A 26291-nucleotide genomic window follows, 5' to 3' on the forward strand; every position below is an offset into this window, starting at 1 on the left:
CTTCAAGTCTGCTTTGCTCTAACTGTTTTTTCTAGGTCAGGGAGATGCAGCAAGAAGAGAAAGGCTGTGCTGTCTCACAGAACAGCTGAGCACATGCAGCGGGCACACGGATCGGGGCAGGTAGAAAAGGAAGAGAATCCAGCAAGTGGAAGGGTCTTACAAGAAGCAGAGACTGGAAGACTGCTGAGACGCGAAGGAGGCAAGTACGTTCCCAGGCCTCACAGGCAATGGAAGAAACTTCCGAGGGACACAGAGGAGACTGTATAATTTGCTGAAAAACAGAAAGTCATTAATTCATTGGACTGAAAACAAACATAAAAAGAGCCATCTTGCAAAGATTTATAGTGGGCAGGTGCAGATGTGTTTATGAATCCTTATCACTTCCCTGCTGTCTCCCTCTAAGACAATTAAAAACAATTAAAGAGTTAATTGTCCTGGTTTATATTGTAATAGCTGTCTTTGAGATCCTTTGCCTTTTTAGTATCGTTACAAAACTCATTTTAAGGGAAGTGCTGGAAGATCCACCTCAAAGCTATGACTAACTTGATATCCCATTATAAACACAAAACCTCACCCCAGAGCTGCTCGTACAAGCAACCTTTAGTTACACACATGTGACAAGTTCCCTGTCTGCACTGCCAGCCTCAGGCCAGCCTGAAGTCCCCCCAGGAGCCAGAAGCCCCGAGGCCAGCCAGAGTGGGCATCAGCAGGGCTGGCGATTGCCCTGGTCACAGCCGCGGGCCTGCATGCCAAATGGTATGCTGCCAAACATGCCCAGACAGGCTGTCTGTAGACAGTCTGCAAACTGTCTGTGAGGCTGAGCGTGCCATACTTGTGGTCATCCTGGGTATAGCCGTGGACTCTAGTGGGGCTGCTTACGTGTCACGTTCACGCTGACTTAGGAACTAAAATGGCATTAACAAAATTTGATTGAAAGCACAGCTCGTTCTCGGGACATCCCAGAATGAAGCCTCGGGATACAGCAACTGGATGAAACATCCCTCAAGCAGCAGTCCAGCTCGCGGGGAAGAAACAGCTCTGGGCAGGAGCGCAGGGTTTGCTGAGAGGCGCAACACCAGCATGGCTGCTGTGAAGGTGTTTGGCATCCTTTCTGCTGCTTGCCCCAGCCGGCGTGCTCTGAGCACCCCGGAGGCATTTCCTCGGGTTAACAGCACGAGTCACTCATTGGCGACATGGTGGTCACTCAGGGCTCTCTCCAGCGGCCGGAGGGGCCTCAGGGCCCCTCAGAGTCCCTCTGAGGCGACTCGGAGGCTGCAAGGCCACCAGCCGTAAACTGAGGAGAAAACCTGAGGTAAACCGGGTCCCCCTCGCAGGGGTGAGGTGGCGCCCGCCCCGAAAGGCCCGCGGCCCGCCGGTGCCTGAGGCCGCATCTCCCGCCGCCTCACCTGGCCTGGCCTGGCTCAGCGCACAGCGCGGACCCGCCAGCCCCCCGCGGGGCCGGGCCGGGCCGGGCCGGGCCCGGCCCGGCGGGGTGCAGCCAATGGGCTGGCGGCGCCGAGCGGCCCCGTCCATGCCTGGGAGAGCAGTGACGGCCGGCGCTGGCGGGCTGGTGCGCAGGCGGGGAAGCTGCCTGCCGCGGTCGGAAGGGAGGGGAGAGGAGGGGAGGAAGGGAAGGGACGGGAAGGGAAGGGGGTGGCCGCGCCGGGCACAGCATGGCTGCCAAGGTAAGTCACCGCCGGCGGCGGGCGGGGAGGCGGCGCGGGCGGCGGCGGCGCGGGCGGCGGGTTGTCGGCGCGCGCCAGCGCGGCCGTTGGCGGCGGGGAAGGGGCCGCGGCGGGAGGCGGGCGGCTGCCGCGTTTGACCTCGGGCCTGTCCTTGGCGAAACTCGGCGGGTGGCGCCGCCTCCTCCTCGCGGCTCCGCGGCCCCTCGCCGCCGACCCCGGGGGAGGAGGGGGCTGGGTTGCGGGGCCGCCGAGCGCCGGCGGCGGGGGTGGCCCTCCCCCGGCCGGCGGCGTTGGGTGCCGGCGGGTACGGAGACGGCGCGGCGGGGATCCCCGCCTGCCAGCCCCGGGGAGCGGGCCTGCTCTCTGCTTGTAATGCACCATCTGCGTGACACCGCGCGGCCGCCTCCCGCTGCCGGGGAGGTGAGGGGCGGCTGGTGCCGCCGTGGCTCGGTGCGGCCCTCACCGCCGCGGCCGGCGCCCTGCCCCGGCCGGCACCCGCGCCCCGGCTCCGGCGAGCGCTGTTAGGCCCAGCCGTGCCTCAGTAAGCACCCCGGCGTACACGTCCTTACACAAAATGCAGGTGCATAAGAATGCACAGACGTACGTGTTTGTATATACGCTTATTTTTGGACGAGGGAATGCAGCGGGTCCTTGGGGCAGCGGCTGGCAGGTCAGGACCTTGCGGGGCTCGCCGTGCCCAGAGCGGGCACTGATGTTGGCCCTGCCCCGCTTGCAGGCCTTAGCGTGATAGTCCCTTTTTGCTTTTCCTCCCATTTTCTCCACATACTTGTTTTTACCTTCTGTTTTCCCATTTCATTGTAGTTGCCAGCCGGTTTCATTTGTCAGTGCTCTCCTGTCAGATTGATACCTGTTAGTTAGGCTTTTCTGCTGTTTTAGAGGGATAAATTAATTGAAATGCTTTTTATCAATTGTTTAATAACACACTTCCATCCCAGAAAAAAATAAGAATTAGCCATTAGCTGGATCAAGACCGTATAAAACGTGGGTATTCAGCTTCTAATGGCAGATAACATTATATGTAGCGTTGGTGTTTCAAAACTTACTACTAGGCTTTCATTAGGTTTCTTCTTTGAATACTGAGACTTTAAAAAAATAAATTGGCCCACATCCTGCTTTTGTTGAAGTCAGTGATGAAACTTAAATCAAGAAAACATCGGAAAACAAAACTTCCCCAAACAACGCAAAGCAGCACATGTGCTCACTCTGGCTGGAGTTGTACACTTGTTTGTTTCGGTGAGTCCGTGACAGTGCTGCTCCTATCAGTACCTTCCTTGCTAAGAACTCAGGTTATCTGAAATGCATGCTGTTTTAATGGCTTGGGCAGTATGTGATTCCTCTTTGCTAGGTTATACGAAACAGTTGTCCCCAAAGCTTATGTTTATTATTTATAAATCTTAGCTGTCCAGTCTAGCTTCCCCCCCCCCCCCACTGGTCCATACACACAGCTTATCAGTTACATCTTGCTAAACTATTGGTGTTAAAAGAGTTAAAAGTCTTCCATTCACTGAATTTATGAACCATTTACTTATCTTTTCCTCTCCAAGCAGCAGTTCTTAATCTGCAACCTGTTTGAATCCATACTAGTCACATATACTTAAAAAATGTTGTATGTGTAGTTAGTGTTTGTCTAAATCAGGTAGACGTGTGCTCCATGCTACACATTTGCTCCATGCTACACATTTGCTCCATGCTACACATTTGCTCCATGCTACACATTTGCTCCATGCTACACATTTGCTCCATGCTACACATTTGCTCCATGCTACACATTTGCTCCATGCTACACATTTGCATGGTGTCCTTTTTATTTTAGCCTGGTTTATTGTACAGTTCAGATCACCAAAATCTATACAGGCATATGTTGGAAAGACTCAACACTTAAGGAGAAACTGAATTGAATATCGTATGTTTCTGATTATGTCAGGCTCAGCAGAGAGATACCTGATAAAAAGAATAATGACTTGTCGCTAGTGTCATAAGCATCCTTGGTGCATTGCAAGACAGAGATACAGCACTTTGTACTGCAGGGTTTACAGCCCTCATGTAGCTTCTGAGGAAGGCTTCTGGTTGCAGGCTTGAATGTGTTTTGAGAGACTTATGTTTTTAAAAAAAAAAAGTAGAACTGGGAGCAGCTAGAATGGATTAATTATTAAGTTACCTTGTGAGACTTCAAGGGTTTTTTTATCTTCTTGAGGTGAAACAGTTGCTGTTAAGCACAAGTGAATTTCTATTTTTATTGAAGTCAGTGGCAAAATGTAAGTAGCGTTTCATACTCTAACGGTAATGTCTGAGCTCAGGTTCTGCAAGCATACATATGAATAACTTTGCCACGTAAAGAGCTTCTGGGCCTGAAGTTATTCACATGTGCTTGCAGGCATGGGCCTTGATTTGTGTTCTAACTTCCTCACTGATGCATCTCAGTAATGTTTGCCTTTTTCACCTCAGCCAAACAATGGACTGGTGAGTCGAATGATTTTTCTAAAATCCCTTCAGTACCTTTTCCTTGCCAATATCCTGCATGACTGCTTCCTTTAATTTTTTAATTATACCCTTTTAGGCATATGAGTCTTTAGGATTGAATGTAATTGTTCTTTGCTTGCAAGATTTCAAATGTTGACATTTTAAGCAGACTCTAGGAATTCAGTCTGTCAAAAGGAAAACCCAAACGGGATACTGTTAAGGCTGCATAGTTAAACACTCAGGTGTCAAGAAATGGGCAAAGCTTTTATGCGTGGAATCTTTCATGTCCATTACAGTGCCATTTAATTATCTTTGTTGTGTGTTACTCAGTGTCTTACAATTTATACATTTTAAACAACGTATATTGCACATCAGCATCTTTTCTTAATCTTTGAAAACATTTTCTGAAAGTGTTTTGTGAAAACTGCACTGCAAATTATATTTGCACAAATTGCCAGTAAAAATTGCAAGTGAGATGTTCCAGTAGATTTTTACCCCATTGATAACTAAATTACCATCATAGGTACTGGCTTCTTTTTCTGAATTGCACAGAAAACAGGCTATGTGGAAAGTCTTTACGGTAATGCATGTACAGAGCAATAATGACATTTTACATAGTGTGTCATGCTTTATTTCTTCATTTTGAGTGTTTAACAATGCAGTCACAATGTTTTTTCAGCCCTTTAGCCAGATACTTCTAAAGAGAAGTTACATAGTCTAGCTAATGCCCCTTGTCATTCACCTGGTGTGTATTTTACAGCAAAATTAACTGTGCCTGTTGAGTGAATGTAAACTACCCTTGGTCTCTATCCTGCTACACAGTTCTGGGCATAGCTGTTGTCTCATGCATGTGCAAAGTGTGACTTGCTATCTTTTTAAAGTCCTACTGCTTGGTGAATATATAAACTTATTTTCAGTGGGAAGTTCTAAGGTACTTCTCAACGAGAACTCTTTCCATATCCAATTTTGCCTTTGCCACTGTCCTAATTTGTCTGTTCAACTTAAGGTCAGAAACTGTCACTTATAATGGGAGCTAGTATATATAATATTTTTAAACTTTGTATTTCATAACCACTAAGCTACAATCAGAACAGTTAAAAATTTTATTAACGAAAACTCCAAACTTGAATAATTTTGGTAGATAAAATAAAGATTAGAAACTGTAAAAACAGTGGGCTTAGCATGGAAGCACTTGTACACCATTAAATTTCATCTCTGCTATGGATAGCATGTGAATGAATTTCGATACTTGTACTGAACTGCATAGTACTGATATAGGAGTTGATTTTTAAATACTGTGGAATATCTCTCTTGTTTCTAATGTAATTTTTTTTGGTGCATGTGTGAGCTTCTATTGCGCACATACTGGTTGCCTCTATTACCCAGAATATATGAAGTATTTTAAAATTACTGTCTTATGAACAAAGTGAACACAAATATCACATGCTTAAAAGTTAGTTGTAAAATGACTGTTCAAGTGAAGGCATGAACTTTGCATCAGTACCTGGTGGGACTACTTGCATGCTTAATTTTAAGTGCATGTGTAAGTCTTTTGAAGAAAAGTGCCTGACTGTCAGAAATAAAAAGATAACACAAAGAGATTTTGTTGTTGACTTTACTTACATGACAATATTCGGGATGTTTCTATTGCAAGGTAAAGAAAATTTGTTACACAGTTTTTGAATATTTAACAATTTTTTAATTCTCTTTCTGCTTGTGTTTTTCTGGAACTGTGTACTATGGAAGCTGTATCAGTGGAGTTACATATTCTTTCTGGTTACTGCCGTATTTACCTTTAAAATTCTAAACCTTGTCATATCAAAAATAGTTCGTCCCCTTCATAGTCTCTTTGTATGTCTTGGTGTTGATATAGTCAGACATTTCCCACTGAACACCCCAGTCCTGCAAGATGCATCACCGTGACTGAATTAATTGGAGTTCTGTGAAGGGTTGATGCTGCTGGCCCTGCCTCTATGGGTCTTTTTGTGTGTAGAAATGATCCGATGCTGGCAGTGGGTGATGGGAATTAATGAGGTCTGGATAAGCAATGGTTGAAATACAAACAGCATGGCAATGCAATTCTAAATGAACGTGATTCCAAACAATGCTGAAACTATTAGATGCTGGTGCAACCATGCCACGTTGATTATTTTGCTGTCATGCACACCCAGCGTGTCCCTTTGTGCTCCATCGTGCCTCTTTGTTCAGCTCCTTCTCCTGTGCTCCTCTCCCCTGTGCTAGCAGTAGGGTGGGGTGTGCCTGGGAACAGACTGAATTCACTCTTCTTCCCCTCGATGATGCCTTTCTTCCCTTCCTCCAGCAAAATGGAAGAGAAGAATTGCATTGCATTACATGTGGATTCGTTGGGCCCTCAGAAAGGAACAGGTGAGGGATCCTAGCATCATGATGGGCTACCGTGTCCATGAAAGGAGTGGAGTCCCTTACAGACAGGCTCCAGCCACTCAGTGAGATGAAAATTGTGGGGTAAAAGTGGTTGGTGAGTAAGGAGAGAGCAAGCTGTGTGTCCCTGAAGCATCACTGAGTTTGTGTACTGTAGAGTTAGTAGTGTCATGATGCTTAATGGCACCGTGGTAATTTTTTTGGATGTGATAGCACCGTGTAAGATCCACATGGAAAATCCTATTGCTAGTCTGTACAGGTCCAGTGGTGCTCGCTGATGTGTAGTTACATTTTGGAACTGCACATAAGTACGTAAATTCTTAAAACACCTTACGTATCACGAGACTCTTCTTTCCACTTCCCCCCTCAGAAAAAACATGTGTATTTATGCTGCTTATGACTTATTACTGCATCTTGACTTCTTAAGAGGCCAGAATTTGCCTGATAAAGGGACACTGAATTTGTGTGAGTGCTGATAACTTCAAACCTTTTCTAAGTACAAAGTAGCATGCACGATGACTACGACTGAAACAGAGGAGAAAGCAAATCATTTACTTCCCTTCCCTTCCCTGTCGTCCCTGCCATTGTTTATGTGTTTAGTTTCATTTGGTTTCTTTTACTGCACAAGTGTTTGCTTATGCCATTTACCTGTAGGAGGACTGCTTGAGTCCTAATCCCACAAGGTGCACGGCTATTTACGGGGCCCACTGGCAAGAATAATTCCAGGGAAGGCACTCACGGAGTGACTATCTTGTGGAAAAAGTCCATACAGCTCTCTTCTGCAGTGAATGCCGAGTTACCCTGAAAAGGAGTTTTATTACACTGGGGCTTTTGTCTCAATTGAGTTTATGTGTTTCTTTGTACTACTATTCCCACCCCCTACACCCCCTTTCCTTATGAGAGCAAGGTGGGAGCAAGAGGAGGTGGTGAAAGAGGTCAATTTATGTCTTTAATATGTTAGAGAGGTACTGATGGGATCGCATGTTGCAACTGCCAGTGGTTTTAACAAGTTTTTGAAACTTGCTCTTCTCCATTCTGGTATCCCTGTAAGAGGAATTGCAGGGTGACCTTGCTTCATGTATAGCTCTAGGAGAGTCTTACTGGACCCAACAGTTATGTGTACATCCTTACATGCATCTTGTCTGTTGTGATGTCCGCTGAAAAGTATGTAAAGTTATCTGGATCTTACCACATCGGGAAATGAATTCCTCGTTCTATGCAGCTTTGTGTCCCAGGAGGTTAGAGAAGCTGTTCCGAGTGTGCATCAAACAATATGTTAAAGGCACTTCTCCTGTTCCTGTAATGTAGACAAGCTTACAGCCCTGAATGATAACAATGTGTCTTCTGACCAGCTTGTTTAGGCCAATATCTATTTTATTTATCTATGTTGTCCAAGGAGTATGACAAGGAGGTATGTGATACTGTATTTCCTGGAAGATGGCATGATTGTGCTGCTTAATTTTAGCTTCATTTTTGCTTTTGATCTGTGGAAGCGCTGCTGCTTTGGCTATAGAATGGCTTCGCTGTACTGAATAGAGCCTGTATGTTTGTATGGCGCCAAACCTAAACTTGCATAAGGCCTCTGGGCACTACTGTGAATGCTAATCATGCTGTTTTGCTCCAGCTACAACACAATCTTCAGAAGCAGAGTAGCTGATGTTTTATGGTGCTAGATAACTATGGATAGTAAAACATAAGGTTGCATATTTTCTGGTGCATTCTCTTTCTGGAAAGTATCTGTATCTCAGTCATTTGAAGGGAGATAAAGAGGTCCTTGTAAAAATACTCTTGTCTTCGATTGCTTTGGAATAAAGCAATTTCAACTCAAGCTTTGTTAAAACACTTAAAGGAACACTGCAAATGCATTTTCATAACATTTTAAAATAATTTCATGCTATTTACAATACCTTAGAAACGTGCAATTGTAATTATATTCTTTACCAAAAATGTTACTTGGCCTGCACAAAATCCAGTGTGTTAAAGGATGAAATTGCTCATAAGGAGTGGGTTGTTGGCATTTTTCATTTTCTCTGAAGAGGGAAAAAAAGTAACATTTGAGAGAGAGCGGAGAATTGAACGCACGTATACCAAACTATGTACATTTGGAGAAGAAACAGAAGAAATAGAGCTTGTCACAAGCCTGATCAAATTCCTCTTGTTGGATACTTGTGAGGTCCCTAACCTCAGCTGCTGGATTCATATGCTTCTGGTGTCTTGCATGCCTAGGCAGCCTGCAAGAACTGTTTCTATGCTGACCAGTAAGGTTACTCTTTGGGTCTCCTTGAAGGTCTGCCTTACTACCTGGCTTAATCCTGGCCATGTGAAAACCAGAGCCTGGAGTTTAGGCTAAGAAGACTCTTTGGTGTTCTCTAGATCAACATCTCCATGCCTAAATTTTATCCACTTGGCTTTGGAACTAGAATTAGGAAACCTATCTGAGGTGTCCAGGAACAGGAACCACAACAGCCAGGATGCTGATTAGGGAGCATCTAAGTCAGCCAGTGGGAAATGAAAAGATAGGGATGTCCCAGGAGGATTTTCAAACGGCAAGGCTTGCATCTCTTATTTCAGTCAGGGACGCTGTGTACTTAGCAACACAAGGACTGGGGGACAGAGGAGTGGGCCAGAACCAGATTCAGTTGCGAGCAATTAAGGCAGCCAGCTGGGAGGGGGAAGATTTGGATTCTCTGTTGCCAGTGGTGTTTATGCATTTTGCATGAATGATACCTCCACCTGCCAGTTTTGGAGGGTTGCTATGCTTGATGCTTACTACAGTTCTGCCAATGCACCTTAAATGTGTTGCATGCGTGGTTGCTGGGCTGGAGTGGAGACGCCTGTTCAGCGTGTTTGAAATGTCTGTACGTGCTCAGCCAGGACTGTGGTGCTTCTGGATGTGCACCTTGGTGGAACTGGAATCCTGAAAATCGTAAGTCGCGTGTGCCTTTCTGCTTGTAGGTGGATTGGTTCTTGCATCAGGCTGTGACTGAGGTAGTGGAGCGTGCTATTGGATCTGACCCTCAGAGGCCAAGCAAAGTGGAGTTTGCAAATACATAAACACACGTTTTATTTGTAGAGAGTGCACTGAGATTGGCAGACTTGTGCCCAGACAGCCAAACCTTTTCACAATGATTTTAAAATCTTAGTAGTGTCATCACTACTTCCATAGTTTTAGGAGGTTACTGGTTCTTTTTTAGAGTTGTAGGCTAGACTGGATCAGGCCTCTGGGACTGGTTCTTTGCCTGTTTTCCCTTCCTGAGACTGAGCTGATAGTCTCTCTGCACTGGTGCTAGGGCTGAACTCACTGTAGCTGTTCTGTTAGTTGGGTTAGAATGGAGAGGTACCTGTTCGCTTTCTGAACTGCGAGGTCACTGCATTTTTTGAAAGCCAGTGGTGGCCACGAAGCTGTGATTCAACTTGGATAATACTAAACATGCAGTAGCAATACTAGAGTAATGTAATGGTGCCGGGGTGAATTAGAGTGGGTAACTGACTTGGCAAAAAGTAGCACAGCTTCTTTTTTTATATATATAGCTTGCTTTTGTTTGCTTTAAATCAGATCAGTTCCTTAATATGGTTCACAGCAAAGCAGCATAAAGAGTTATGTGGACTATTTACTGTCTGGCATTTACAGATATTTTTTGCATTTTCCACTGCTCAGCAGAGAAATGAGAAGGAATTGTTTTTTACCAAAATTAGGTCTATGCTGTTGTCTGTGGATCAGGCAGTTTGTTTGTTGACAACCCTTCATGCTTGGCTCATGACAGGATAACCATAGAGGTGCTAGGGCTTTTTCCCTAAACATAAGAGGCATGGTGCAAGAACGTAGCCATGGGGATGTAACTGTAAGTTTTGCATAGGCAAAATTGTGAGGTTGTCATAGAACTAATTGGTCAACCGATGTACCCACTAGTTATTTAAATGCCAGTGGGCGACAGTCAGTTTAAATGTTCGGAAGAGGGAAAGTAAAAAATGGAACTAAAACACCAATAAAACTCAGTCACCATTTTCCTCTTAAATATTTATACTAAACTCTTCAAAAGTCTTTTTTCCCATTTTCTTTATATAGCCCAGTAACTGGACTGATAGGAGCATTTTTAAAAGGAAAAGTTTGATGTGAATTTTCCATGAAAGCAGAAATAAAAAAATCAGACTGCCCTTGCAAATGGTTTAGTGTTGTGTTGGTTTTTAAAAGATGTGTCTCTGATTGGCTTATTTATGTATTCAAATGTGAACTGACTTTGCTGTAGGAGGAGTAACTTGTTTTAGGCAAGTTTATGGTGGTATTTGCCTTGATTAGGCTAGCTCGTCCCTACAGGTTTTTCTAACAGTGCTGATCAGTTCTAGCTCAACACCAGGCACAGAAGATGTCCTTAGCCTGTAGGAGTCAGGCAGCTGGTGAAATCCTAAGTCTCTGAGGCTTTCTTCTCCCTTTAGAAATGTGGGAGAGTAGAGGGGAGTGACCTTAGTGGTGAAGATGATGGAAGCTTGCATGCGATGCAATAAACTTTATGTTTTGTTTCTTAGATTGGTAGTTTTTGAATTATTGATACATATGTGAATTTTTAAGCACTATGGCATTTTATAAAATACCCATATTCAAATGTATAGAGGTCAAAACGAAAAACCTAGCTACAAAGAGGTTTCATGCATTTATTTTAGGTTACTGTTGCCTTTATGACTATGACCTCCACATCACCTCAGTCTTGCTTCCTACCAGCCAGGTCATGTTAGCATAAATAATGTTGGTGCTTTGTTCATCCCTTCAGCAGGAGACCCACTCTCAAAGGCTTTGGGCCAGAGCTGGAGGGAGGTTTATATCCTTCTGGGAACAGGCACCTGGGACCTTTTATGGGACTCGTCTTTGTGTTGTTTTTCTTAACCCAGATATCGTATTTGGAAAACTTATCCAATCGTGAGTTTATTGTAATAAATAGTACTACTGCAACTTGTGATTGCTTTAGTTACTCTAAAATACGTTTCCATTCTTAAGTGACACATTTTCTTTACTATCCACATCTGTCTGTGGGATAGAGAGTGTTTTTGTCCCTGTAGCAGCCTTTCTTATGCCTGACAGTTTGTGTTCCTTCTCAAGCACCATTGCTGGAGTTCACTGAATTTAGATGTAGGCTTTTTGGAAGACCTGAGGCTTGCCATCAGTTAGAGCTTCATTTGGTTTTAGGTAGGGCATAGTTACACCACAGTGTTTGCTGTGGAAGCTGAGAGGTGACAATTCTGGTTTTCACCAAGCTCTCGGTCAACTAGTGTCCGAATAGCCTCTTGTTTTCAGTAGATGTTGCAGATTTTCATATGAGTCTGTCTTGTCTCCTAGTCTTTCCACATTTTTGGCATTCTTACTGTTAATATTTTAGGTGGCTGTGATTGCAATGAATAGGACAGATAACTGCTCTTGAAACTGTTAATTCTTGCTCCACAAACTGTCCTTATGACAAGTGAAGACTTCCCAGCCATATAGTGCTGTTTGAATTATTACTACTTCTCTTTGATTAAATGCAGGTGCAAATAGTGAAAAAAAGATGTTAACACTGCATCTTCTTGCATACTGCTAGGTTAATTAAATTTGATGTAATGTGGAGAGAAACACACAGACATGTGTCTTTATTCGGGCATGTAGGATCACCTTTTTTGTGAAGTGCAGTGCTTCACAGAAAGCAGATAAAGAATGTACTGCTCCAGCACCTCTCTCAGGTATCTGGGACAGGAATGTCTGACAGCAAAACAGACTGATGAGGGAGGCAAATGGTTAATGATAAGTTGTAAATTGAAGAAGGGTCTTTCAGAAACTGACCTTTTTAAAGCACATCAAATGCTTTTTGACCAGCATATCTTATTTTCTAAAAGCTGCCAGAATACAGAATTAAATTCACCTCCTAAGGTCCAAGTTTTGGTAAGCCAGCAATGACAATCCTAGAGTTGTAGTTATCTGTAGAACTATCCTGAGGTTATATCGAGATTAGCCACAAATTATATAGCTGGAACTTGATTATGTCTTCTGTTCAAAAGAGAAATATTAAGAAGATAGTTTTGCTTGAAGGGTATTAGCATATAGTCTTTAATTTTTTTCCAATCTTCAGGTCCCACCGTAAATCAATCCCATGTGAAGGTAATATACCCTCAAACTCTTAAAGTCTAGTTTTTAAAAAATTTCTCATCAGTATAAAAATTTCAAGGCTTTTAAAGGCTATTTTTGCAATTATGGAGACCTATCAGAAGGGTAATACATGTGCTTTTTACAACCATGATTTTTATGTCCTTGATGATTAGGGCAATTGAAGAATTGCAAAGAGCAACCTTAATTCCAAAGCTGGAATACGGAAGAAGGTGTTGTGTAGCTAGATGACCATAGTTATTAGCCAACCTTATAAATAGGTAGAAGCAGATTTTTTTCCCCTCCTCCTTCAGATGCCGTTACATAATTAGTGTTCTGGAGTATTAAAACCTTGGCTCTTGAGCTAAACAAGTGTTGAGCAAATTAAAACATAATATTTCTGAGTAGTTGTGGAACTGCACAGAGAGGGAAGCATAGGAGATCAAAGTCTGTATATTTCTGGTATAGTTGAACAATTTTTCTTAAACTGAAAACTTTAGGAAAAGGACGAGAACAGTGATCTGATGTATGTGAATTTCATTTGTTATTTCCCCAATACCGTTTATTCTTTCTCTCTCTCCATTTGTGACACTGTAATCTTGTTGGTACTTCCTTCGTAATTGAAATTGATTTACTGGAATTCACATTGTTGTGTAAAATGCTATTGACCACAGATTTTTCCAGCTTCATGCACAATTTTGTATTTATCTTTTCATGTATTTCGGTTTCTGTAGGTGAATACTACCTGGTATTTATTGACTGAATATTTAAAAATGTTCTTACCTGGAGCCGAGCTTCATTTCTGTCTGAGAAGATAAGTCTAAACTTATCAGGAAATGGAAGGTTCAAAGAAGGTTCCTTGGCAGGTTGGAGTTTTTTCTTAGGGCTGGCTTTACAAGATGAGGAGAGAACAACAACTAGCACTCTCTGTTCTTTGTTTTTCTTTCTGATGTTGTGTACTGGGAAAAATGTCTGTAGATTTCAGAATATGGAGTCATAGAAGGGCACACATTTTTTTCTAATTTCTTTGTGATAGTGTTTGCATGCTGTCTAAAAGTGCACTTAGTCAACAGGGGAGGATGCTTTCACAAGGCTGATCCCGAGCCAAATGCCAATCATCGAGCCAGTAGGAAGAATAAATTCTAATTGTCTTCATATTTAAGTTGCTGTTTCTTATCCCAGCTTCCCTGAACTCTCTCAGCCAATAGAACCATCACTTATTTGGGGTTTGGGGTTTTTGCCTCAGTTAATAGATATTTAATTCTGGGAAGTTAGCAAATGTGCCCCCTTCATCTAAGTAAAGCAGTAAATTATAATAGTTTTTAAGGAGTAAATTAGAGTGAATTATTCAGTGTTTGAGTAGCTTGAGCGGCATCTGGCTACATCCTTCATCAAAGACTGATAGGTGTTACTCAAAATGCAGGTAACATCTCCAAAGCATAAAAGGCCATCAGCAGGATCATGACACAAAGATTCTATGTCTGTGCACACAACTCTGGTTTGGAGGTCTGTGTTCAAAGGTGTGCACACATGGTTTCCTACACTGAGAAATGAGATCTCATCTCCTGCCTTAATGCTTCTTCCTACTTCTGCGTGTTTGTGGTGGTGTTTTGCATTTTTTCTGCAGTTCTTTTACGCCAGGTGCAGACTACAGCTTCTTAGTCGAGTATCTGGTCTGGTGTGTGATGTTACGGTGAGGGAGATAGACTAGGATGTTGTCCTGTATCAGTAGCAGGGTGGGAGGCTCCCTGCTTAAAGGACTTAAATTGAAAGGTATGTTCTGCAGTAGCAGTCAAGCATTATCGTCTGTCCTTTGTTACGTGACTTTCCTGTCGCATCCATCCATCGTGTGACCTGATACATAGGTCTGATTTTAGGACAGAGGAAAAGAGGTCTGAAAATTAGTACTACTGAACAAACAGCAGGCTGTTCGTTATTATTGTCATCTTTCTGTGCCTTGGAAATACGGCCTATTTCCACTCTTCCCTGGATCCTTGGCTACTAAAACCTCTTGGTCACGTATTTTATTATTGTAGGTCTTTATCATGTTTGACAACTACTGTTTGATGGAACATCACTGATTTAACAGATCTTTGGCAGAAGAAACCTTTAAGTGAGGCACCAAGTATGAAAAGCCATTAGAAAAAACGTGGTATGTAAAAATACTGTGTCGGGCTGATTCCTGCTTTCAGCCCATTGTGCAGTCTGAATCTGACTAGAGAAATCTTCACGTGTTTAGGGGAAGAAATTTTTGAATAATTTCACATTTCCATTAAAATAGTTTTTGTCACTGACATCAAGTCAGCCTTCCTCCTTCCTGTCACTTCACCTGTCTAACGCTGCTTGCCATTGTGTGTCAGTCTAACTGGAAACTACTTTGTAAAGATCATGAATTAGTCCCGTGTTGATGCTGTTCAAAAGGAAAACATGGCAACAACAAACTTTCTACAATTGCTTTTACTCTGTTCACACACCCAAATCAGTTACTTGGTCTGCATCTTTACTTTCAAGAATGGTGTGAAGCAGTGGGTTCAGTCTCTTCTGCATTGTGAACATTGTACTACGAAAGTTTTGGGTTTCTCTTTTCTTCTCACAGTAGAAAATGATAGTGACTGTAAACTTATTGCAATTTGCTTTTCGTGTTCCATTACACGTAACTTATAGATTCAGTATCTCAGTTATGAGAATAGCTCAGACCAGAATACTTAATTCTCAAGTGTGTAAACATTCAGCCCAAATACTGTATAATTAAAATAGCACTTAATAGTTCCTTATTCTGTGTGCTACTGACAAGGATAGTGAACCAGCTTTTTCCCTTTTTCTTGTGGATGAGTGGGGAGAGAAGGAGGGAAAGAGGGAACTGAACTTTTGAAAATGATGTAAGGAGCTTAGCAAAGTATGCACAAAAAGACTGTCAAACACACTTATTTTCCTTCTGTGTTTTTAGAAAGTTTTATACAGAATACGTGTCTACAATTCTTTTGTGGCTTTGAAAACCTGGAGGTACTTTGTGTTGTGTGTGACCCACAGTTTGATTAAACAAAGGGATATATAATGAAAACTAGTGTGAGGTCTCCTGACTTTTCTGTTCACTGTTTGAAGACTTCCTGGGCTGGCACAGATTGCAAAAGCTGTCAGGAGTAATCACTGCTTGATCACCCAGCGTTTTTATGAGGCAAAGCATTAATTTTTTGCATTTCAAAGGGCTGGATCAACTGGTCAGAAAGAAGTTTTTGGAATTTTACTACATTTTTGACAGTTGATGGCAAAAAGTGAACTACATTGTAAGCTGATACCAGTAGCATACTGTGGGATGGCTGACATACTGCTCTTAATTCATTTGGTGATGTCAGGGTGCTGACATCAACCCAAGTGTCCAAGGAATGAAATGGAAGAACTTCTGGTTAACGAGAAATTGAATGAAGAGTGCTAGAATTTCTCTGGTATCTTAAACTCTGCTCTGTGTTTGGTTAATCTGGTATTTTTAGATTTTAGTTTAACTGCAGTGCCCCATAAGAAAATGGAAATCTCTTTCTTGGCAAAAAAAAAAAAAAAGATAAGATTTAATTCTGTTTTACACTCTGCTAAACATGCCTGCCTGAAAGTAATTTTAGGATTTTTTTTTTTAAATTCCTATCTTTAAATCAAAATGCTCAGTTTGACATCATCATAATTTCCACTGCAACCAAATGATCTCACAAAAATATTCTGAGGGCAGTGCAGCAGAAGTAAATTTAATGCTTTAATGAAACAGTTATTGCTTTATGCAAATATATGTAATAAAATAGACTCACAGATGAGAAGCCAAAATCATTCAAGCTAAAATCAGAATAGTTTCTAATTAAAATGTATTAAAATGCTGGAAATGTTTCCGCAGTTTCTTAAGGAGATGAGAATTTTTTAATTATTGTTGTCAGGTATCTTACAACTTTTGCAAATTACAGAGAGTTATTGTGAACTCTAACAATTTTGACTGAGTTGCGGCAAGTCACTGGCAGATAAACCTTTAGTATTGCAGTTACTGCCTTACATAAACGATTTAGGTCTTCATTGGATTATTTAATATTCCCACATGAAACTGCAAATTATTTCCAAGTACCTTCTTTGATAGCTTCAACTTTCTGTTCAAGCTCTTAGCAAGAATGAAGGTTACATGGCCACAGTGGCCTGTGGTAACTGTGTAATCTGCTAATATTTAAGCACCAAGCATTTGTTTATTGTTAACACTGAAGATAAGAATTGTAAAAGAAAATGTTAAACTGCCTTTACTTCATAATTGCCCTGTCTTCAGGGAGTTGATTTCATAATTTTAAACTGAAACCCGTCTGATGGGAGTTGGACAAACGGTGATACCGTTGCTTGCAGGAAAAAGAGAGCGTGTTTGCAAACTTGTATTTTGGCATGTATTTTGAGATGACAGGCAAAAATCTTTAAGGGAGAGAGAGAGAGACTTTGTTATTTGAAAGTCTAGGTTTTCCATAGTCAGAGGTTGACTAGCATGTTTATCTGGAAGGTGGATAGTTACTGTGACTCTTTCAGCTTTCACAGAGCATGGGCATGCTCCCCATGACCCAATACTCCACTGTGCTGAGTGCTGAACAGACAAAAAAGAAAAGAAAAAAGAACCTAATTTTTTTTTCTTGTTGTTTCAAGTAGCACAGTGTTATTATTTGCCTAAGGAGTGCTGCTGTTATTTTTGTTAGCTATGAGGAAGGGTTCCTGACCACAGGACTTAAGATTTTCTTTGAGTCTCATCATTTATAGCCTTTAATAAGTTCGCTTTGTGTGTGTGATGCCGTTTCCATTGTGCAGTTGTCTTTTGTTCTTTTTAAGGTTGTAGAATTGGATACATGCACACATAGGGATTCATGCCCACTCCCACACCCTCCCCAGTTCTCTGAGCTGCTGAGGTGTAGCATTTTCAATAGAGTTGAATAGATGGATTTGATTATAAATAGGATCTTGAAAAGTGAACTTCTGTGTTCAAAGAAGAAAACACAACACTGAAACAAAATACATTTACCTGTCAGTTATTCCTACATAATTCCTGTCATGCAATTATTAGTCAAGACATGTAATGTATAGGAACTTTTCTCCAGCACATTTCTTTTACTTGCTCATTCACAAGCACGAAGTCACAAATACCAACAGTTACTCTAGCAACAACTTGAGACAGACCTTTCCGCAAGTTTTTAGGCACTGATTGCACATCCATATAATATTTTTTTTTCCTTATTACAGAAGTAGTAGTATCTCTTACCTGAGAGCAGATCATTCTGTTACGATACCCCTGTATGGCACTGCTCCAGGCTTGCTTTCTTCAAAGGGCAGCAGTTTTTTTGTTTATTGCTGCAAATGATCCTGCTCACTCACTGGGACCTTGTGTCACAGTATAACTTCCATTGCATTGACATCTGGGAGAGAAAATCACAGAGAAACCTTCTGTAACACTGTTCAGAGTGTCTATTTCTGCCATTGTTTGCTGTCTTGGTTCTGTAATTTATGAAGGTGTCAGATAAAATATGGGACGCATCTTTTTAGGTCGCTGTCAGCACTCCATGGCGTCAGGTGCAGTGCAGCACTCTCAAGAAGTTCCCTGGTGGCGAAGCATTATATCTATTGTTTTGAATCTTTTGATTTGTGACTTGTCTTGGTAGAAGAGCCTGATCATTTAGGCTGAAAAAGCTGCTTTGTACCATGCCAGGGGCGGAGTAAGCATTTGGGTGTTGGGGGCTGGAGCTAAAAGCCAGGTGAAACCAGGAGTGATTGTCTCTGTTGAGCTGTGAACTGCTGGGAACCTTGAGCACCATGAGCACCAGGACCTTGGAGAGGCTCGTTAGTAGCTTATATGTTGCACTCAGTGATGGCTTTCCCAGAGGTCACTGGTGCTCTGCATAGCTGTGAGAAGATGCTTCCTGAAGGTGTCACCTTGTGAGAACCATAGTGTTAAATGGCCTTGTGTCTTAATTGTCGCTTACCCGTTGCTTAATCCTGGTCCAAATACATATTTTATGCTAATAACATTGGGTGCCAGATAAACTTTATGCTGCCCTAATAGTCTGCTACTTCTCCCTGACAATTTTTGAGTGATAACAGCTATCTAATCTGCTTCCTTCAGGAACTACTTTTGATCTTGCTGTTACACTGGAGAATTTTTCTATCCTTTGCTTCTTTGGACGAGATGACTATTTTCCTGCCGGATGTAAGCCTGAAGTTTAGCTCTAGAAGATGAATTGCTAGCACTGGGAGGACTGCTTTTGGAAGATGAATGTGAGGCAGTTGATGTCTTGAGCTTATGGTCAATGCACTGGTTGTATGGTGCATTGTAACAGAACAAGCCCTGGGAGAATCAAAAGGGAAAGTTTAAACTGGGCTGAGATAGCCACCAAATATGTTTTAGCAGGTTGACATTCATTATGCTTAGGTATGCCTCCATTTCTGAAAAGTGTAAGGAAGCAAAAGGGAGAGCAAAGTAACAATGTTAGCTTCTATCATCCCATCCATCTATGGTGAGCAGGAGGGAGGTATTTTTGAAAAATACCCATGAGTTGATGGAAACAACATTTGACCATTCTCATTAATAGCTCATTTGAAATAAACTTTTTTACTGAAGAACCCTTAATAGGTATTGTTCTGGTTTAACCCCAGCCAGCAACTAAGCACCACGCAGCTGCTCACTCACTTCCCCCCCACCCAGTGGGATGGGGGAGAGAATCAGGAAAAAAAGAGTAAAACTTGTGGGTTGAGGTAAGAACAGTTTAATAGGACAGAAAGGAAGAGAATAATGATGATGATGATGATAATAATAATAAAATTACAATAATAATACTAAAAGGATTGGAACATACAAAACAAGTGATGCACAATGCAATTGCTCACCACTCGCTGACTGATGCCGAGTTAGTTCCCGAGCAGCAATCTGCACCCCCAAGCCAACTCCCTCCAGTTTACATACTGGGCATGACATCCCATGGTATGGAATATTCCTTTGGCCAGTTTGGGTCAGCTGCCCTGGCTGTGTCCCCTCCCAACTTCTTGTTGCCCCTCCAGCCTTCTTGCTGGCTGGGCATGAGAAGCTGAAAAATCCTTGACTTAATATAAACGCTACTTAGCAACAACTGAAAACATCAGTGTGTTATCAACATTCTTTTCATACTGAATCCAAAACATAACACTATACCAGCTACTAGAAAGAAAATTAACTCTATCCCAGCTGAAACCAGGACATGTATAATTATTGCATTTCTTCAAGTGAGTGGTGAGCTCCAGTTTGCTGAGATACATTGGGATATGTAAATATTACATAATGGCTGTAGCGAAGTAGCTTGCTTGTGTATCTTTCCATCACAGTCCTGAAGATCATCTGAGTGAAAACATGTTACAGAGGAGATATGAGACAATAGGGAATATTAGTTTGAGGAAGAAGATGGGCTGCTGCAGTCAGAGTACTGTAGCTGTTTATGATAGGTAGGTAGGTAAAGTGATTGGAGAGCTGAGCTTTTTCTGATGCCTACATGACAAGTGAAAGAGAAATTTCTGTTTTTCACAAAGAGTTGGTTTCAGGTTCAGTTTCTCACTGTCGTGTAGTGCATCATGTTTTGTTGTAGGAATGACAGCAATTGCATCCTTGTCCTAGTCCAGAGGCTGACTACAAACTAATAGTCCGGTTTGTTCCTAACTGCATCTTCTGATACATGCTTAGAGTTTGGAGTCGATAGTATTGGTCACAGTATGATGCTTTTTCCTTTTATTAAACAATTTTGCTGAGCAATGACAATGCCTAGCTATTTTTACCTTAGTATCGGGCTAGTTATATGGTCCTTCTGTTTTCCAGATCTTTAAGTAGGAAAATTGTAGAAGTACACAGCCTAAGTGTCTTTTTACGTAGCATTAATTAGCTATTCTTGGAAATTCTTGTAGCAGTTTTCCTTAAGATATACACTACTCCCACATTGGTTTCTGTACCTACTTGGAAGCATTGGACAAACTGGACAAGCATTTTCCTGTGTATATGTAATTGATAACTGTGTGTTGGTCCTCAGGTTGTGTGCAAAAATACTATGGTTTATTGGGAATCTCCTTGTGCAAGAACCATCTTACGAACAAGCCAGCTGCATTTGCTTTGGGACTTTGAAAGTAGAATCAAAGCTAGCAGCTGATTGCCCAATAAAGTAGTCTGTTAGCTTTGATGCATTTGGGGGAAGTGAGACTTCCACTTACCATGGTGCAGAAGCTGAACTGGGAATTGCCCAGGATTTATAATTGTGACAGAGTGAAGATAGATGTGAATAGTTTTGCCTGAGATTTGCTGTCTCTGTTAGCTAGCAAATTTTGTTCTGCTTCACCATTGTATGGAGTAGTCTCTGCGCAACTGTCTAGTTTCATTAATGTTTATTCGGTAGCTCTGCATACTGAATCAGCCTGTAGGATCTAAAAAGACTTCGTTGATTAGTGTTAATAATATTTCTTTTTCTTAGCTTAGCTAGGTGTTATTGGATAAAGGAATGCAGTAATTGCTACTTAGTGTAGGGTTACACTTTTGCAAAATGTGATGTTCGACTCTGAGGATGAGAACTGTTTTTAGAAAATAAATGTTTTTGTCTCAGGGTGACTGTGCTCAAACTGATGAGGCTGAATGTACCTGCTTAGTAGTTACCAGCTTCTCTTACAGTGCTTCTTACCCTAAGCCTTTGGGTAGGTATGCCAAATGCCATCTGATTATATTTTCCTAGGAGAAATACTCAGCTTACCGTTAGGGAGGTCTGGCAAGAACGTCTTTTTGATCTACATTCTGTGCCAGCTCTCCTTGCAGTTGTCTGCTTCCCTGCTTGGTGAACTGGTCCACATCTTGCTTGCAAACTTTCCCGTGATGCTGAGTTCTGTGTAGTTCACTTTCCATTGCAGATCACAGTCAAGTTCTTTTACTTGGATTCTGTTGAGCAGAAGGAATGGCAGTGCTTTTGCTGAGGTGAGAATATGCTGAAGCTTGTTGGGCTAATGAAAAACAGTTATTGGGGCAGCTGAAACAGGAGACAGTGCCTTGGACAGATGTTGATGCAGAACACTGTTGTAACTTATGATGCTGTGTGTGATGATGGAAAGTGACCAAGGGGAGTTGCTAGGTTAGAAGAATGATTGTGTATGTTTGTGGTAGTACTAGTGTAAATATGGAAGAAGGGTGATTCTCATCTAAGTAAGCAAGTTAGTTTTATTAATATACAAACTGGAGCATTGTTTTAGCATAATACTTACACAGTATTAATAGAATTCTGGTCTGAATTCAATCTTGGCCAGTAACTGCGCTTGAATTGGTTTCCAATATTCCAGTCACTCATTTAAACAGGAATGTAAGGTCAAACCCTGGTTTGATCTCCTTTGGAGTGGCACATTTTGAGTGTGTATGTATACTCTTAGCCAGAAGGAAACATTACAGTGATCTAATCTGACCTCTTAAATAAACTGGGCCACATGTGTTTGAGTCTTACAGGTGGACTCAATAACTTGTGATGAAACTAAAGAATACCTCTAGAATACACGAGGTTTCAATCTTGATTTGAGGTCTTTTAGTGGTGCCAAATACATTGCGTTCTTTAGTCGTGTTTAAGAATGGAAGAACTTTTAAAAAATAGTCTACATTTCAACATGAAGCTACTAGAGCTTGTGATCACTTGTTAGGCCTTTCATCAAACATCTTCTCTCTGTATGTGCCTGTAGATAGTGTTCTCTAGAATTAAACAGACTGAGCTCACTAGTGCCCAGCAGCGAGGCAGCCCTGCCACAGCTCCGGTTCTCTGCTTGGAGAATGGCTGCTCTCCAGCATCTTACCTGCTTGGTGTCAGGAGTTTTTAAAGATCATCAGGGTAGAGGGGGACATCTTTACCTCCATCAACTTTCTCCTTCACGCTTGAGCTCTATTCAGGTCAAACCGTGAGGAAGAAACAACTCTTTATCTTTGGTTAGGACTTGCTGTTGTCCCAATAAACTTTCTGGAATGTTGTAGCAATTCCCAGGTATTCCTGGATCCCCATCACCTTTCTACTCTATCCAAACAATGGCTACTAAAGTGATCTTTACCATAAAGGTGAGAAGGTCAGACATCTTATGTTTGCCGTTAGGTTAATGCTATATTGGCATTAATTTCGATTTTCCTACTGCCCTTTTTCTCTCTTGCTCACCTGTGGTGTTGTTCTTTACTGGGTGGAGCACACTCACTACTTTATTAGTCCTTTTGTATCTCTTGATACCATATACCATCTGACAACCTGTTCCTTCTGCCATGTGTATGACAAATATATTAATAGATTTGATTGGAAATGTAATATAATTTTCTTTGATTCCCAATGGATTCTATTTTCTTGCGTTGTTGTACAGTTATATTTTTCTGGGAAGAGTTGGTTTGCATTTGTTATTGAGGGTGGAAGTGAGACTGAAAATGCATGTCACTGTAAATTGAGCATAAGTCAGCAAGGAGAAAAGAGCTCTGCTGGAGAAAATGGGCTGAAATTAAGATGAAGGTGCAAGGGAGTCTAAGGATATGAACAGCTCCAGTGTGCAAATCAACCTGTGTGTTACTGTCCCTCACAGAGCTTTCCCTTTCTCTGTGCACCCTCTGTTTCCCTTTGCTGAACGTCATTGCTAATGGGAGGGTTTCAGCATTTTTAAATTCAGTTCTTATATTGCCTGTGCTGGCTGGTTCTTTGTATACATTATAATGCACATATACACATAATATGTTGGCTAAAACTTCCAAGTATCTACCTTAGGAATGAAAATCCCTGCTGACATTTTCTGTACGTTATCCCGGTCTCTTCTGTAGCATTTCCTGACTTTGTTATAATCCTGCACTTTAGTTTCTGTACTCCCTGTTGTCTCCTGTTATTTTAAAAATAAATGTTGTTTGTTGGAGAGATTTCTTCACTGAACCTTACTTAATAAAAGTTACTGGGTTTTTTTAAGTGTTAGTGTCTGTTACAAAGCATCTCTTTGTGAAGAGCAGTAACAAACATTATTTCCCTCAGATCTGTTTTATCAAATGCCTCCTCAGGCAAGTAGAGAGATGTCATGCCTACCAGCTCATAGCTGGTTTTCTCTCAGGCTTCTTATGGAGAGAAGATAAAGTAAAATGCAGAAGGCTTTTTAGTAACAAAACACATCGGTAACAAAACACATCACCTAAGCCCAGTTATATGAAAGTCAGTAAATATCATCTGAGTTGACTGAAGGAGAAGCAGCCTGTGTCTGTGGGTCACTTTTCATCAGGCACACTACCTGTTGGCTTGCAGTCTTGTTGGCATCAGGTTACTTAGCCCACCTTCAACTGCTAACGTAACTGGGAACAATTTTCGGAATGGTATTGAAAGTGATATTTTGACCTTTTCCAGAAGGGGAATCTGCTAGTAACGCCTGTCATCGGGATCAGTTCTTGTGTCTGTGTGTGCAGCTTCAGCTTTGCCCACAGCTGGGGATGGATGAAAGGCTAAATTAAATACTACTTCTTCTAGGACTGGTATGGCTGCATTAGCATTGGTCCTCCTGAAGCTGTAACATAATGTAATAGAGGCTCTTTTCCTTATATTAGGGTCAAATACACCTTTCAAAATGGACATTGGTGGATGACACATGGACAAACCAATTAATGTGGTGCTAACCATCCCTTTCCTATCCTATTTCCCGGGAAATGGAAGAATGTGGAAGTAGACAGTGGGAAATGGAGGGAAGCTGTGGTCCACAGCCACTGCTTGGGCTGCTATTCTGCAGTGCCTCTATGCATTCATTGACCTGACCAGCTTCAACCTGTCTTTCAGTATATGGTTTGAAAGAAACTTGCTGTAAAAAACCCACCAACCTATAATCAAAAGGGGGCTGAAAAATGGCAGCTGGGCTGTGAGCACATTTTGTCTCCTGAGTTTCTCAAAATATTAATGTCAGTGAAACCAAAGGAAAATGAGTGTAAGTTCAGCTATCAGCATGTACCCCTTTGTTCTTTTCATCTCTGGTTTATTTAGGCTTAGATTTCTGGGACAGTATAAAATTTAAACTTTAAGGCAGATGAAGTGTGATACTGATTTATTTTTAATGCCTGTAGGTGTTTGAAGTGTCTTTTGTTTGCCTATATAGTGGCAAGATTCTGGATTGCAGCAGTATAGAAATGGTGGGGTTTTTTCTTTCCACAGTTCCCAATTACTCTAGAGTACCAGATTTTTACAAATGAGCTTAAATTAAATCTTTGCTTACTACACAGTGATTACATTTAGGACAGCTGGTACTTTAGAAAATACACATTTTTAGATTCCCAGCTTCACAATTACACTTTGATTTTTTGCAACGGCCTCCACACGGATTTCTGTGCAAACACAGAATTGGGACTCTAGCTGTGGACTCGGTCATTTGAGTCCTAGCATAACTTCAGGTGTGGTTTTTCCATTTTAAAAAAACCTTCTAGAATTTTATAAGAAACCTTATTCATACACTTTTCTTAAAATACTCTGGGGTTTTTTTGTGGGGATTTTTTTGCTTGTCTTTTTTTTTTTAGGGTTTTTTTTGGTGGGTTTTTTTTAATTTTTAAATGACCCATTTAGGGTGAGGACAAACTTATTAAAGATTCTTCATTAAATGTACGTGTGAGGATATAATGCTGTTGTACAGACTTATACAGATTCCTACCATTTTCTGCAGTAGTCTAGTGTGCTACTAGAAATGCACTTGCAGTCACGTTCGCTTTTACAGTCTACCATTACTCTGGAGAGTCAAGAAAGTAGTTGGTCATGTTTCATTGATAACATTTCTGATGTTTAAGTCTTAGGTGAGGGTAAGATTTTTACGTCTTTCCCTTTGGCTGTTTATTCCCCATTACAGAGATGTTTTCACAAGTTTTTTGAAAATCCAGGTTTGCTTGCAAAGTAATTTTTTTTAATTAGAAATAGATTTATGTGCTGAATTGACTTACCAGATGATGGTTATTATGTTGGCAAGCAAGATTTTATCAAAGTATCCTGAAGAAAGAAAGGGAAACTCTATAGCAGGCACAGACTGAGGGGATGAATCCACTTACTGCCAAAAGCAGCAAATGGATGGCATGGTATGTCAACAAGGAAAATAGTGATGGGCTTACTCTCCGTACTGGATATAGAAAGTTTTTTAATTGAGTGTTTTGGGGAAAAAAAATCCTATTTCTTTGGGTTTGTGGTGATAAACGTATAACTTAGATTTTAGTTGGAAACTGGCTAGTTGTCTGATCTGCAGAAAAGTGTAGATACTGTGCTTCCTGAATTCATCTCATCAAAAAGGTCTACACTGTAAGTTTAAATAGTTTAAAATGTTAGAAGTAGGAAGTAGAAGTACCAATAAACCAAATAATTACATTGGAATTCAGCCTTTTAGGGAGTTGTTTTCTTGGACATGTTTGTAAGTGTGAGTATTTTATTCTTGCCATCTATCAGCTGGGGGCTGCGTATGGTACTCTGAAATCCTTAGATGAAAGATGTTGGAAGTATAAAAATCTATATGGTAAAGAGGGTATAACGCCGAATCCCAGCAGAGAGGTATGTTGAAAAGATTTGATACTTGAATGTCTTTATGACTTGTTAATGTGCGCTTGTTTAAGAATTGCAGGGTTGCAT

The 26291-nt window shown here is 41.4% G+C and overlaps 1 protein-coding gene across 5 annotated transcripts in view; it reads left to right on the top strand.

Moving 5' to 3' along the window:
* The first annotated feature begins 1290 nt into the window (after positions 1–1290).
* The window catches only part of SLC25A13 (solute carrier family 25 member 13), a 106764-nt gene continuing 81763 nt past the window's right edge, over positions 1291–26291 (top strand). The window contains exons 1-2 of one of the 5 annotated variants that reach the window (XM_052801805.1): positions 1627–1685; positions 4152–4166. In XM_052801805.1, the coding sequence (XP_052657765.1) occupies positions 1674–1685; positions 4152–4166 (27 nt within the window). In that variant the 5' untranslated portion in view covers positions 1627–1673. Of the gene's footprint in view, positions 1313–1593; positions 1686–4114; positions 4167–6486; positions 6552–7935; positions 7978–26291 lie in introns of those variants that run through there. The other 4 variants (XM_052801797.1, XM_052801829.1, XM_052801820.1 and 1 more) reach the window with 4 other exon arrangements.

This window comes from Harpia harpyja, chromosome 1 (assembly GCF_026419915.1).
Source record: "Harpia harpyja isolate bHarHar1 chromosome 1, bHarHar1 primary haplotype, whole genome shotgun sequence".
Classification (NCBI taxonomy): Eukaryota; Metazoa; Chordata; class Aves; order Accipitriformes; family Accipitridae; genus Harpia; species Harpia harpyja.